Raw genomic sequence first — 14,646 nt, forward strand, 5'->3', positions numbered from 1 at the left:
TTAGATACCAACTCTGTGGGCATCACTTAAATTGCTATTTTAACTTTCTCCATCTGTGAAAGGGGGATAATAAAAGCACCAAACTCCCAGGGTCATTGTGAGGACCAAATGGAATATTTGTAAAATGCTTAGCACTTTATTTTTCCTTTATTTTTGGCCACTTATTAGTGTTAACATAGCTTAAATTTGAGTTACCATTTTCATTGCTCACTTGTATTGAGCTTGCAGGCTACTAAAATCCCGATTTTTTCATACAAACTGCTGTCTAGTCATTCTCCCCAATCCTATTGGATTTTTAAAATCTAAGACTACATGCAATCTTAATATTTGTCCCATCATTCTAACTTAAGATCTGTTAAGCTTCTGATACTCTTGTACAAAATGTATGTCTAGCTTTGTATCTTTAAATTGGATAACATGCTCTGCTTTTATCCTCATAACTGAAAAAAAATATTGAATAACAGAACTAGACATATGACTTCATTAATCACTGGTTACTTTGAAAAAGGCAGCAGGTGAGAACCTCTCAATTTCTCAATTAAGGGTGAAGTTCAATGCATGTTGAGAAAGAAAACTTTTCATTTTCATATTTTTAGGTTGGGAAAGCACTTCCTGTAGGATATTATGTGAGACTGGCAATGCAAGTGTTATCCCCATTTTACAATTATTTGCCAAATGTCAAACAACCAATGTCAAAACCAGAATTTGAACTCAAGTCTTGTGCAGTCCCAGGATTCTATTGATGCAAAGAGCTCTGGATTACATTCTGAGAACAGCATTCAGATCCAAACTCTGACTGGCCATGAACTGTTTCATCTTTTGACCAGTGAAATTAATGGAGTCAACTTTGTGTTGCAATACTTGACTGAGGAATCTCAGCCTCCCACTTTAGCCAGCAGCTTAAACATAATTGTCATAGCAAATCCACGAATCAAGCCTGTAAGAAAATAGCACAAACTGGGAATGGTGCTACTGGCTATCAGTTAGGCACCAAAGGATCCACTGGAGTTTTGAGACACTGAGGCCTAGGAAAGATTTTGTAGCTAGAAGATAAATCATTCTACTTTCTAGCTTTCAACTTTGTTGGGCAAGTCACTTCTCTGGACCCCAATTTCCTCATTCATAAAAAAGATTGGACTAGATTAAAGGTTCTAAAACTTTTTTTTTTTTTTTGGTATCATGGATCCCTTTGGCGTCTGATGAAGCCTGTGCTCCTCTCTTCAGAATAGTGTTTTTAAATGCATAAAATGAATAACATTATAAAGGAAATCAATTATTTTGAAATGTAGTTATCAAAATTTTTTTTAAATTAATAGACCTCTAGCTTTAGAATCTCTTCTTCCAGCTCTACCCTCTGTTCCTAAAGTGGCTATGAATGATGAGGAATGAATGATGCTGAGCAGTTTTCATCCCATTGCTCACTTTTGGGTAGGTGAGAATATAATGTAAAATGAGATGACACAATGTATGTAGTGCTTTATTTGGGGGCAACTACGTGGCACAGTGGATAGAGTACTAGGTGTGGGGACCCAAGTTCAAATCCAGCTTCAGACACTAGTGTGTGTATCTGGACAAGTTTTTTAACCTCTCACTCAGTTTCTTCAACTGTAAAATGGAAGCCTTGGAGAGGGAATAGCAAAATACTGCAGTATCTTTCCCAAGAAAACCTCATAAAAATCATGAAGAATTGGGAACAACTAATATATATGACAAGTTCTTCATGCTCCTTGAAACTGCTTGGAAAATTGTTGCTGGAACTGGATAAAATGAAATTCAAGAAAAAGGTTGACACGGTAAAGGAAGTGAGTGCAAAAAAAGGAAATATGGTAAGTGTAAGAATTTTTTGGTTTGGAGAAGAAACCCAAAGGAATGGTTTGATATTAATAGCAATTGTGCTTCCTTTATGGAAAAGGATAGGACTAGGGACTGGGCTTATTTCATTGGTCTAGGGGAACTCCCTAGTGAGGAAATTCCTTCTCCAGATAGAAGTAGGCATTTTCTCTACTATAATGGTGTCAAATTCAAATAGAAATGGAGCTCACTAATCTTTATGTAATGTGAATCACATTATCATATTGACTCTTTTCTGAATAAACATTTCTAATGAGTTTAAATACTTGAGACAGCCTATTCTATTGTTGTGGGATACTCCCAATGACTGAAAATTCCTTTATTAGTCCAAGCTGGAAATTTCCAACTAATAATTTTTTCCCATAAATCATAGCTTCATCTTCAGTAGCTAAAGAATAAGTTTATCTTCCTCAAAACAGCATTTTCCCCCAAATGCTTGTAGAGAACTATCATGTCCCTTCAGTTCTCTTTGCTCGTCTTACCATTCTTGTTCTTTCAAACAATCCTTACATAACATGGCCTCTGGTCCTTTCCTCATTTGGGTTATCTGTCTCTAGAGGTAGTCCAATTTGTCAGTATTACTTTAAAAGTGAGGCATCTAGGGGGTCTAAGCGGAACAAGAACATAGGATCTTGGAATCGAATAGCTAAAAGGACCTTTTAAATTGTCTACTTCCACCCTCTCATTTGATAAAAAAAAAAAAAAAAAAATATGGGAGTCCTTTGATCTCAGCTCAGTTTCTGTATCAGCTTTGCCTTCACCTAGGCTTTTCTTCATCTGCTGGTTCAAAAACTCCTTTTGTATAGGTTGAGAGACATATACAACCTACAAAGGAAGTAAGTAGCTAACTCCTAGGTAGAGAATAACATTTCACTTTGAAGGAGGGGTTCAGAGGTTATCTGATCCAAGGCCTAACATAGTTCATACCTGTAGCAAATGGCTATCTGACCTGTGACCTTCAGCAAGTCCCAACCTCCATGGGTCTGTTTTTTTCAACTGTAAAATTAAGGGATCAGACTAGATGGCTTGAGATCTCTTCCAGCTCTCAATCTATGATCTTGATTAAAACTGTCAAAGGTCACCATTTCTTCAGGCAGTCCATCTCACATAGGCTTGCTGAGTGCTAAAAAATTCTTCCCTTTACTGAGCCAAATTTTTCTTAAGAAATCTGGCCTACAGTAGCCAAACTACAAAACAGTTGGAAAACTGGCTTAGTCAACAAATAGCTCAATTTCTAGAGCTCACTATAGCTCTCATGAGCGTTGTATCTATCACAGGCAAGATTAAACATTTTTATAAGTGAGGAAAACAGGCTCACCTACATAGTCATATCAATAAGGGTCAGAGCTAGGACACAAACCCAAGTCTCCTCTAACTCCAAGGTCCCATGTTGTTTCTACTGACCCAACACCATCTGGAGAAGTACTGGAGAACATTGAGCAAAAACATGAATGATACTAATAATTGGGGAATCAAACATTCAGAAGGGAATAGCAAAAGAATTCCATTTTTTATATCATATAGGAATGTTGAAGCACAGATTATAAATGACTTACCGATTACAGCTAGTAAGCATAGGATGACCAAGGAATCAGTTTTACTCTGTGTACCCCACTTATGTCTTTAAGAGCAGCCTATGAAAAAACTGGCAACAGTGGGATAGGGAAAAAAGCCTGATTTGGGGAATAGGACATAGGAATCCTGTCTCCATAAGGGCTAGTCATACAGTTCATGCCCAAAACTTTGTGTGAAACTAGAAATGATTTGAACTGTGAGGACAATGAAGCTTTCGGAGGAGGGTAAGAAATTGAATGTTGAGGCAAAACCATCACTACCTCAAGACCCCAAGAATAGGAGTCCTAGAACACAAAGCCAAAATCTATATAGAATAATCAAGCCTCATGGATACATGATATAAGGTGCTTACAAGCACTGCATGCCACCATCTCAGCATTCAAATTTACTGAAGACTTGCAAAAGAAGGTTCTTGATACCAAATCCCTTGATAATTATCAAATGCTTTCAAGGTCACAAGATAGGTTATATGCGCATTAGGGCCCTTCTTACTGAAGGTGTGTTGTCTTCCCTGATTAAACTTGGAAGCCACCTGAAATCAGACTATATATTTCCAGGCTCTGCATATGGTGATCACCCTTTTTATAATCAAGAGCACTTGACTTGAATCCCAATTCTGCAACCTGACATGATCTTAACACAAGTCACTTCTCTCATCTGTAAAATGAAGGTGTTGGATTAAATGATCTGTAAAGGCATTCCCATTCCGGACTTTTAGATTTCTACCTTAGAAGTCAGGGGGGGGGGGGGAAGGGGGGGAAGGGGAGGAAGGGAGCAGGTAAGCAACTAAGAATAGCAGGCAAATAAGCAATTGATTAAATGTTTATCAAGCATCTTGGCTGTACCTAGCATGGCCATTAGCCTAGGAAACAATGTTTTCTCTCATCGGCTCTGCACACCTTGAGAAACTACATGTATGCCAGGTAATCTCGATGGGTACATTTCTAGTTATAGTGTTACAACTGTAAATTAGACCCTACCCACCCTTACATTGCAATGATAAAGCATTGTGACTTAATCTGAACTAGGGAACAGAACTACAATGTCTGAATTTGTAGAAGTCTTGAGGACCATCTAAATTTTATTTCAGAACAGGGAAAAAGATTTACCCTACATTTGCTAACCTTGAATTTTGTGCTTCACATAGGATCAGACAAGATTACCAAAGTTGCTCCAACTCAAATTCTGTAATTTTATTTCCAATGAGGCAATAGGGTATAATGGAAAGAGTACTGGATTTGTTATGTCTTCAAATGCCAGATCTTTCATTTGCTAGCTGTGTGAAGTCAGCCAAATCATTTAACTTCTGAGTCTGTTCATCTACAAAATAATTCTTATCCTGCCAAGTTCACAAGGAAATTGTGAGGAAAGAACTTCACAAGAGCTACCAAAATGGGAATTAGTTTATTCTTGCCTAGCTTGTTACCTGTTCAGGCCCAAGCAGAGCCTGTATAGAGATACCCTTTCCTCTCCCACTGCTTTCATATATCTCTCTGAGTTTTATTTTTTTAAGTCCATCAGAACCTTTTTGGGTTAGATTGTGGCTGATCCTTGATCTGGTGGGACCAGTGTAATTTCCAGGTGGGCAAGCATTCACTTCATATGTAGCAACGGGTACAAGCTTTTCAAAAATGATTGTCATGAAAGGTGGGAGATTCCCTATTACAGAATCAGAATATATTAAAGTTAAAAGCATCCTTGGATGGCGTCTAATTACTCCTATCACAGAAAAAAACAAAGGAGGTAACTAAAGTAGTGACAGAACCCAGGTTGACCACCTAATATATACATCCTTTCCCTAACTAACTAAAAGCTGCTCTTCAGTTCACACACTACCAAATATCCCTGAAGAGCAACATCCCTTTGGACTTCTTAATAACAGGAGAAGTATGATCTCTCTGGCCCTGGATTCTTTGCTAAAAGGCAGTCTGTTCTACAATGTTGGTCCTAAGAAGGATTCCTGCTGGGGACCACAGGATCATAAATTTAGAATTGAAAGGGTCCTCAGAAGTCATCTAAAAGTCACCACCCTCATTTTATAGATATGGAAATTCAATGTTCAGAAAGCTTAAAATGATATGCCCCAAATGTAAAATTTCAATCCACAGCCTCTGCTTCCAAATTTATTGGGAAATGACTTGCCTAAGATTATATAGCTACAAAGTAGCATTATTTAGGATTAATATCCAGAGCCTCCTAAGGCCAATGCTACTTTCACTTCACCATGTTCCTTTCAGTTCCCTGCTGTATTTCAATTAATTTGTTTGACTAAAGCCTGTTCCATACTTTTGTAGGAAGAGAAGTAACTTGTTTGGGTATGGGGGGGGGATCATGAAACTACTGGACTATTACTTGGGCATGTAATTCCAAGAACATCAAAAGCTATAACACTGAGGTAGCTGTGGTATAGCTCATGAGGAGCTGAGGGAGAGAGACAAAGGATTTGGAGTTGGATTCAAGTTCTGCCATCTACTGACAAGTCACATTCTGTCTCAATTTCTTTATTGGTAGACTGAAGATAGTTGTACTACCTACCTTATGGAATTGTTGAGAGGATCAACTAAGATGATAGAAATGTGGATTGTAAAGATTTATACAAATGTCAGGTATTTTTAACGTAGTGATGCAGGTCAGAGCTTGATGCAAAGGATTAGTTTCATTTCACCTAGAAAGATGAATCCCTGAACCGCTGGAAAAAAAGAGCAAACCAGTCCATAAGTCAAGATTTTAGAGCTGTAAAACGGAATTTCTGTTAATGCTCTCATTTTACATATGAGAAAACTGAGTAAACAAAAGAAGACACGAATTATGTTTAGACAAATAGTTGAATGGGCAAATAGCTGTGTCTTCTGATTCCAAGTATAGTGAAATTCTTGCTACCTACCATACCCTAGGATTCCCTTCTTAGGGAAAGATGGTCACAATGTGAGGCTCACGGAATTATAACACGGAAAGACTGTAAGGATCCCACAACATCCCTGGCCAGTGTTCATCCAATTTCCATATTAATAGCTCCAGGGGTAAGGAACTTACCACCTGAGAAAGGAACCTATTCCTTCCCTGGTCAGTTCTTAACTCTCTATGGTCTTAGCCCAAAGTGTTTAAAAGGAAAAGTGCCATCATTTAGTCAAACCCCCAGTTGATTTTTTTGACTGATCTCTTAAACAGGTTTTTACCTGAAGAAAGCAGAATTTACCATGGAAACTGTCCAGGAAAGTGTTGTGTCCATTTCCTCTGGCTAGAATGTTCCCTAAGGGAAGGTAGAATTGGGGCCATGAAAGTCTTATGCTCCACAGGTTTGTCAGGCTAAATTCTCACTGAAGTGAAGTGATCAAGAATGCTTCTAGTTGAAATGGAGGCAAAGCTCAGTAGCTGAAGGACGATGGTTTTGACAGCTATAACAGTAACAGTTTGTTTTGATGCTTTCCCTCTCTGCAAAACAAATTCAATAATGTGAGGGGAAACAAGTCACTGCTTTGAGAGTCAGGAAACCAGAGTTGTCTAGTCCTGACTCCACTATTAAGTGCTGGATAGTCCCTAGTATACAGCGGAAGTATCTGCCAATGCTGTCATTGGAACTCCTGGCCTCAAAATATAGCAACCCTGAATTGTCTCTGTTGGGTTAGAAAGAAAAGACCCCACTTCTGCCACAGGGAAGCAATGATACAAACATTCTGTCCATCGTTTTTAGCACTATATAAGGATAGACATGGCAAGTCTTAAGTTGGGTTAACTCTATTATTTTACAGAAGGAAAATGTGGCCCCACAGGGAGAGATGACTCACCAAAGATTATACAAGTAGTGAATAGTTAACAATTCAAACCCAAGGTCTCTGGCCCTCAAATTCAGATTTTTCCAAAACCTGAGGTTGGTTCTAGATTTCTAGCCGTGGCTCCTGAAAAGAGAGATCTGATATTCTAGAGTAGTTATCTTAGCACCTGCTTTCTGGGAGTTCCAGGGAAGGATCAGAGCCTCAGCCCTATACAGATTCAAGCATGACCTCAGACTTAGTTGTTCTCATCTCCTCCCCACTAATGGAATAGAATAGAAGTCTTCAGGAAACTGACAAGATCCTTTTCAATTAAAAATATGTGGCACCCCAAGCTAGCCCAACCTCTTATTTTTAATAGGGAAACTAAAGCCCAGAGAAATGAAGCAGCTGGCTTTTCTATATAGCATTTTATAGCTTATAAAAGTATTTCACATAAAAGATCTCATTTGAACCTCAACTATCCTATGAAGTACTTAGTGCAAGTAATTGTTCCCATTTTACAGAAAAGGAAACTTAAGGTTAAGGTGGAGGAATTTGTCCATAATTAACAGCATAGCCAAGAGAGGGTATCACAATTTTTGGCTCAAGGCTCTTTCAGTTACTTTTTTTATTCCATTATAACAAAGATTCAGAGATGTGAATTCTAGACCTGAGTTCAAATATAGCCCTACTTATTGGCTGTATGATCCTGGGCAAATCACTTAACCATTTGCCTCAATTTCTTCATCTATAAAATGAGCTAGCAAACCATTCCAATATCTGGGCTGCTAGGTAGTGCAATAAATAGAGCGCTAGGCATGGAGTCAGAAAGACATCTGGCATCAGATACTAACTGGGGTCACAAAGAATCAGACACCAATGAATAACAACGAATTCTTAAGGTGATGGAATTTATCATTGTTCAGTTGTATCTAACTCTTCATGACCCCATTTGGTATTTTCTTAGCAAGTATACTGGAGTGCCTACTTTCTTCTCTAGCTCATTTAACAGATGAGAAAACTGAGCCAGAGAGTTAAGTAACCTTGTCCAGGAGTCACACAATCCACACAATGGGCTGGATTTGAACTCAGGTCTTTCTGACTTCAGACCCAGATTTATCATTAGGAGATACTTTGAAGCTTATCTCATCCAAACCCCTCTTTATATAACTCCCCAGAAATCACATGATGCAGCAGAATTCTGGCATCACCTGACTCCAAATTCCAAAGATTTTCTGTTAGACTCTACTGCCCCCACTTATACTTGGTAAAAATCCTGTCAATCAGTGAATGCTACTCAGCATCCAGGCCTGCTAAGGGACAGGATGGAGGCTACCAGAAAGGCTCAGTGAATGGCAAAGAACTGTTTCACCTACCTCTGGGGACAGGCTATTACTCAACTTGTAGCCCGGATCAAAGTGCTAGCAAACTTTTCCATCCACTGGATGGGGGATCTGAATGTGCACACACCACCAAGATAAGTAAAAATCTATAATGAAAAAGGTTTTCTGCACTTTCAAATTCTTCACATAGCTAAAAGTAGCTACAGACAAATAAAATGAAAGTCTGACCTAGAACTTCTTGCCCAGGGACAAGTTCCTGCCAAGTTCTATATAATTTAAAACCTCAGGTCAGGTGGCTAAATCACACAGTCATGTCCCAAAACCTCTTTAGCAAGTCCTAATATTCTCTTACAGCCAGTGCTCCTCTGCCTAGTCAGGTTCTGAGATTCTGAGCTGAGTGGAAGCAGGGATGGATTTGGACCAGAAGACTTTGGGTTCCATTTCTAGGTCTTTTATTTATTACCTGGGAGACTTTAAGCACTATCTGTGAGAATCAATCTCCTGATCGGTGAGGAGTTTGGACTAGATGCAACCTTCCAGTTCCAAATTAAAATCATATCCCATGGTTGCTGGGAGTATTCCTGCAGCAGATATGTAACACTGAACAGTTTTTAAATTAGTTCCACCCAAAAAAACAAACACAATGAAACAGCTAGATTGCCATGTTTGAAACCTTGGTGCTATGTCTGTTCTTTCCCATCTCTTATGTCAATGTCTCTCACATCTTGATTCCTCTTCTGTTCCCATTATCACTCCCTCTACTTCCACCCCCATAACATTCCCATCTACTCTCATTAGGCTAATCTAACAAGTTATCCTTTTCTCTCCTCCAATCCATTCCTCATCCTATTGCTAGAATATTCTCTCCTTTGCATAGAACAAGTCCCAGCACTTTTCTGCCTAAACATTTTCGGTGTTTTTCAACTGTACACTGAAATTCAAAATTAAACAATCTAGCTCCAGCTTACCTTTTCAGATTTCCCTATTACTCTCTCCTGTATATTTCACCCCAAGTACACAATTTTATCACCCAAACAATATTCCTACCACTATGCTCATGCACCCATAGGGTTGGAACATCTCTATTTACATTATTACCCATGGTTAAAGACTCAAAGTTAAGCAAGTTAAGATCAAATCCTGATCCAGGAAAATCACTTACCCTCAATTTCTTCACCTGTAAAATGGGGATAATAATAGCACCAAAATAATAGTACCAACTCTTAGGATTGTTGAGGACCAAATGAGATATCAGAAAAGTACTTTGCCCGTCTTGCAAAGTGCTACATGAATGTAAGCTATAACTATAACTATAGTTAAAGAATATGCAAATGTTATTTTCTTCAGGAAAACTCTCAAAAGCCATCTGGTTAGTAAGGCTTTTTTCTTAGTTGGATCTCATGATATACCTTGTATCTTTCTATTTATTATCACTTTACATTAGAGGTAATTTTGCTTGTGTCTTATCTCTTATTAGACTGTGAGCTCCAAGAATTCAGGGTCTTTTTGTATTTTCCCTAACACCCAAAAAGGCTTTGCACACAGTAAGTGCTTAATATAATTTTGCTGAATGAAGACCACATATACTGAACCTGAGGCTGATGGTAGCTTCATTCAAAATACTATTATGTGTTTTATACTACCCTACTAATCTCTTACATGGGAGGATTCATCAGACTCTTGGTCTCAAAGGAAAACAGCTTTTCAAGAATCACATGAAAACTGACTTGTAACTAATTTAAGGGAATCTGAGGCATAATTTTTTTTATTTCCCTCCAAAATTCCATCTGTTCTAACAGATCTTTCTCCATACTATGCTCCATACCAACTCCTTGTTTTCAAAATTTTCACTTATAGTAAAAAAAAAGATTGGAGGGAGGGGGAGTTGCAAAAAATTAGTAAGTGGAAAGGGAGAATAGCTGAGGATCAGAAAGTTAACTGCCAATCAACCGCATCTGAATATGGTTGCTGTCTACTGTCTGAAAAGATCCAGGATGACATTCACCAAGTAACTGTAAGCACCAGACAAATTTCTTTCAAATCCTCTTTAAACCCTATTTCCAGTCTCAACTGAGTAACAATGAACTCTGAACTACTATATAAAAGGCACCAGGGATATTTTCCCCCTTTTTCCAAGATTTTATAACCCAGACTATTTTGCTCAGAAAATAAATGAAAGTTGTAAAGCTCCCCCCAAACTCACACCAAATTCTACCTGCACCTCCAGCCCCTTGTTAATTTTGTGTCCTTTTTGGTACGGTCATGTCTCAACTTTGCAAAAGACTTGCTGACAAGAAAACCCACCCATGAAGAATGATTCTTATCAAAGAATCTTGTTCCACTAGGAATCCAGGTAAAGACTATTTTGATCTAGAGAAGGGCAAAGTTAATAAATATTCTTCCACTGAACCCACTCTCCTCACCTCCAGATACTGACAGCATAAAAACTCTGTAATTGATTCCTAGAAGGATGCCCTAGCTTTGATCAGAGAAATTGGGTAATTTCTCAAAGCCCACAGTTGGTACAAAGTTTGCACACAAGGAAAAATATGCCATTGCTGATTACCACAAACATGCTGGACTTAAAAATAATAGGTTATTTTCAAGTTATGTTGGAGGGAGACCCAGAGGGGCCCCAAATTCACACACTCCAATAATCTATAGTAAAACTGTTGAAAGTGTTATTTTTCTTGAGAAACAAAAACAAAATCCCAAACCACACACAAAACCCTTCACAAAAACCAGAGACCAAGAAAAGTTGAACAAATCTACAACCCAAGTTGGTTACAGAAACTAGGGATGTATCCTGGGGTCTATACTTATTCCTAGGACAACTCAAATACTACAGATTCTCCCCACTCAGAGCCAGACTAAAACATCCTTCTTCAAACCCCTAAGTGAGCTCACTCTAAATTCCTTGGCTCAACCCTCAAGGGCAACTTAGTAACAACTCAGGGCTGGCACCTTCCAACCTGGCTCCAGGAGGGGTCATAATCCTCACTTAAGGAGCACCTTTCCCACTCCCTTGATCAGTTTAGAGCCAGCTCCTCACTAGCTTCTAGCTCTGGTGCCTCATTATGTCTGGCTTGTAAAACTGGCTCTAGATTTGTTTTATTTTTTTTTACTATGTATAAAAAAAGTGGTCAGTTTTTTCCCCCATTTTAAAGATTAAAAAGCTATGGTAACCCTAGCTAACCCCAGCACCAGGGCTCACAGGTTCCTCCCTGCAAGAGGAAGCACAAGTAGGCCCTCATCCAGTGCATGTGACTGGGAAGGAGGAGGAGAAAAGGAGAAAGTAAGGATATAGTGGGATATAGTCCATCAGAAGAGGACAAGAAGGAAATGAAGAGGGGACATGGGTGAAAGGCCTTCTGTGTGAGGGGGTGGATATATCACACGTGGCATTAAAAAAGTACACACCTTCAAAGACTGCCACAGCTCTAAGCTTGGGGAGCCTCAGAAAAAAAGGTTGTGAACACAGTGAAAGCTGCTCCCTGATAGAGCCTCCAAGGCTCCTGTGTATGGGCACATGTTTTGGAGAGGGGTACTAGTGGTTAAGATGGCTCTTTGCTACCCCTTCCTAAACAACTGTCCTCTGAAGTTACCTCCCTTAGACATTCCTATCATGTGCTTCTTTGCTGATGACTAAGTTGCATTTTGGACCATTACTGGTAATGACACTAGTGTCACCAGTCCAGTCCCCTTTGGTGACTTTAGGAGTAAGGTATCATTTCCTCATTGCTATCTCTGACGTTCCTGGTATTCTCCAGGTTGTTGCAGGTGTTAGCCCATAATATCAGAAGAAAGAAGGCTATAGGAGCCAATGAACATCCCCTATAAAGGTGCAGAAGTAAAAAGGTGTCACTTGGGTCCTAGGCACCTAAGTCTTGCCCTTCCAGCAGCCATCAGGAGACAGATAAATTAGGGCCCTGTCTCTCCAAGCCGCTGAGCCATGCTGATTAAGGATCGAAGTTGCACCAGCTTCAAGGGTCCCACCTCTCTGGGATCACGGCTTTCCAGCCACCTTAAAGCTGTCTCAAGACCCCTAATGGCTTCTCCAGCTGTGGGTACTGGTGATAGCTCTCCTGTTTCAGCCTCCTCCTCCCCTTGGGGTGGACCAGCCAGTGGTGGGAAGCCCCCACAGGAGGGCTGTTCCCGACCTCCCCCATCTTCCTCCTCTTCCCCCCCACCCTCCGGGGGCTCCCCCAAGTCTGGGGCCCCATCGTCCAAGTGCAGCCATTCTGCCACATCTTCAGGTGCCAGGCGCTTGTAAGTGAGGGCAGCCAAGTGCGTTAGGTCACTGAGGACCTTGCTGTGCTCCTCTGCCTCCTCATCCTCCCCAGAGGCTCTCGGGTGGGGCTGGACCAGCTGTTCCTCATCATCAGGACGGGACTCAAAGGCAGCTCGGAGACCCAGCAGCCAGCATCGTTCAATGCTGCCTGCTTGGACCAGATCCCAAGAGAGGCCGGCTAGGTAGAGCATGTCCTTCAACATGAAGCTGCGAACAAAGTCCAGAGGGGAGCCGCCTGCACATGACACAGCCAGTCGCAGCAGTTCCCTTTTGTACAACTGTTTGAAGGCAGAGACCACCCCTTGTTCCAAGGGTGCTGGAATCTTGCACCGGGCACTGCTCTTGGACAGGAAGAGCACCCGGACTGCACCATCAGGGGTCTGCAACTCCTCTGGATGACAAAGGGCTGGCTCTGGGCCCAGGCTGCCAGCTGCCCTCTGCCGTTTGCCAGCCTCCTCACCCTCTTCTGGGGAGGGTGGCCGTAGGCCCGATGGCCTTGGTCCAGGGTGGTGATTCACCAGCAGCACAGCCTTCTGCTGCAGGCAGCTGCGCCGCAGGTAGCGCCTGACACCTGGCACAAACTCCTCAAAGAACCAGCCCCGGAGCAGCGTGGCACTGAGCCAAGCATCAGGGCTGTAGCGGTAGGAGGCAGGAAACTTGTCTTGATTGTGGTGCCGCAAGCTGGGTGGATCTGGCAGCTGCCCAATCACCAGGGGCTTCAGCTTGTGGCTGCCAGTCAAGTTAGCTGCTAGCAACACTGTGACCCTGTCCCCTCTCCACTGGTGTCCTCTGTTTCCGGGCGCCCCTCCCCCAGGCGGGGCTGTCTGCTCAGGCAACAACTTCCAGTAGAGCCCAGTGACATTGGCATTGTAAATCTGTTCATCCCCGTAGCCCCCATCAGTAGGGGTGGGGGGCGGCATCGGTGAGGGATGCTCCCCCATGGCCACAAGGTCTGGTTCGGCCTTCACGGTGGGCAGAGAGGTGGCGGAGGCAGGGGGCGGAAGGGCTGGCTCCGCTTCGCCATAGATTCGCTGACTGGAGATGCCGTGGCGCTTCTGCCACCTCCAGAACCAGCCGTGACTGGCCTTGAAGGTGCATTCAGGCCCGTAGATCTGGCGGGCAAAGGCCTCCGCCTGGGCCTGGATGATGGGCCCGGAGAGCGGGATGCCGTGCTGGCGCAGGGTGAGGAACCAAGTGTACACGGCCCGGTCGATCTCCTCCTCGTTGGCCAGCCGCATCTTCTTCCGCTGGGTGCCCACCTCTCCGCCCAGCTGGTCCAGGAACCAGCGCAGCTTGGGCTCATCCTTGAGCCAGCCGCGCAGGGTGCCTCCGGGCACGCCGAAGTCCCTGCACACGCTGGCCTGGCGCTCCCCGCCCTTCACACGTTCGATGGCCTGGAGCTTGTCCTTGATAGAATAGGCTTTCCGAAAGGCCATCTTCACGGCCAGGCTCGGCGCGCCAGGGCTGCCCCCCGCCCCCGGGGGCGCTGCAGGCACGGCCGGCAAGGGGCCTCGGCCCGGGGGCTGCTGCTCCTCTTCCCCCACCTCCTGGGGCAGGAGCACGGGCCCGCGCTGGGCAGGGGCCGGGGGCCGGCGGCGGCGAGGGTGCGGGGCCGGGCCGGCTGGCCCCGCGGGGTACATGGAGGCGGAGGCGACCGAGGAGCCAGCTGGAAGCCATATACCCGGGGCCGCCTAGGCTGCCCACCCGCCTCCAGCCGAAGCAGGCGCGTTATAGGCGGGGCGCGCGCGTAATGGGCGGGGAGCCGGAGGGAGGGGGCAGGGAAAGGGGAGGAAGGAGGAGGGAAAGTGGGAGGGGAGGGAGAGCCGCCCGCCTG

At 42.9% G+C, this 14,646-nt stretch overlaps 1 protein-coding gene across 1 annotated transcript; it reads right to left on the bottom strand.

Annotated features, from left to right (window-relative positions):
* Nucleotides 1–12,303: 12,303 nt before the first annotated feature.
* Nucleotides 12,304–14,563, bottom strand: TIGD5 (tigger transposable element derived 5). The gene has a single exon (XM_074295070.1). It carries the CDS (start codon nt 14,450–14,452, stop codon nt 12,443–12,445), a length of 2,010 nt encoding a protein of 669 aa, XP_074151171.1. The 5' UTR covers nt 14,453–14,563; the 3' UTR covers nt 12,304–12,442.
* Nucleotides 14,564–14,646: the final 83 nt, after the last annotated feature.

This window comes from Sminthopsis crassicaudata, chromosome 1 (genome assembly GCF_048593235.1).
Source record: "Sminthopsis crassicaudata isolate SCR6 chromosome 1, ASM4859323v1, whole genome shotgun sequence".
NCBI lineage: Eukaryota > Metazoa > Chordata > Mammalia > Dasyuromorphia > Dasyuridae > Sminthopsis > Sminthopsis crassicaudata.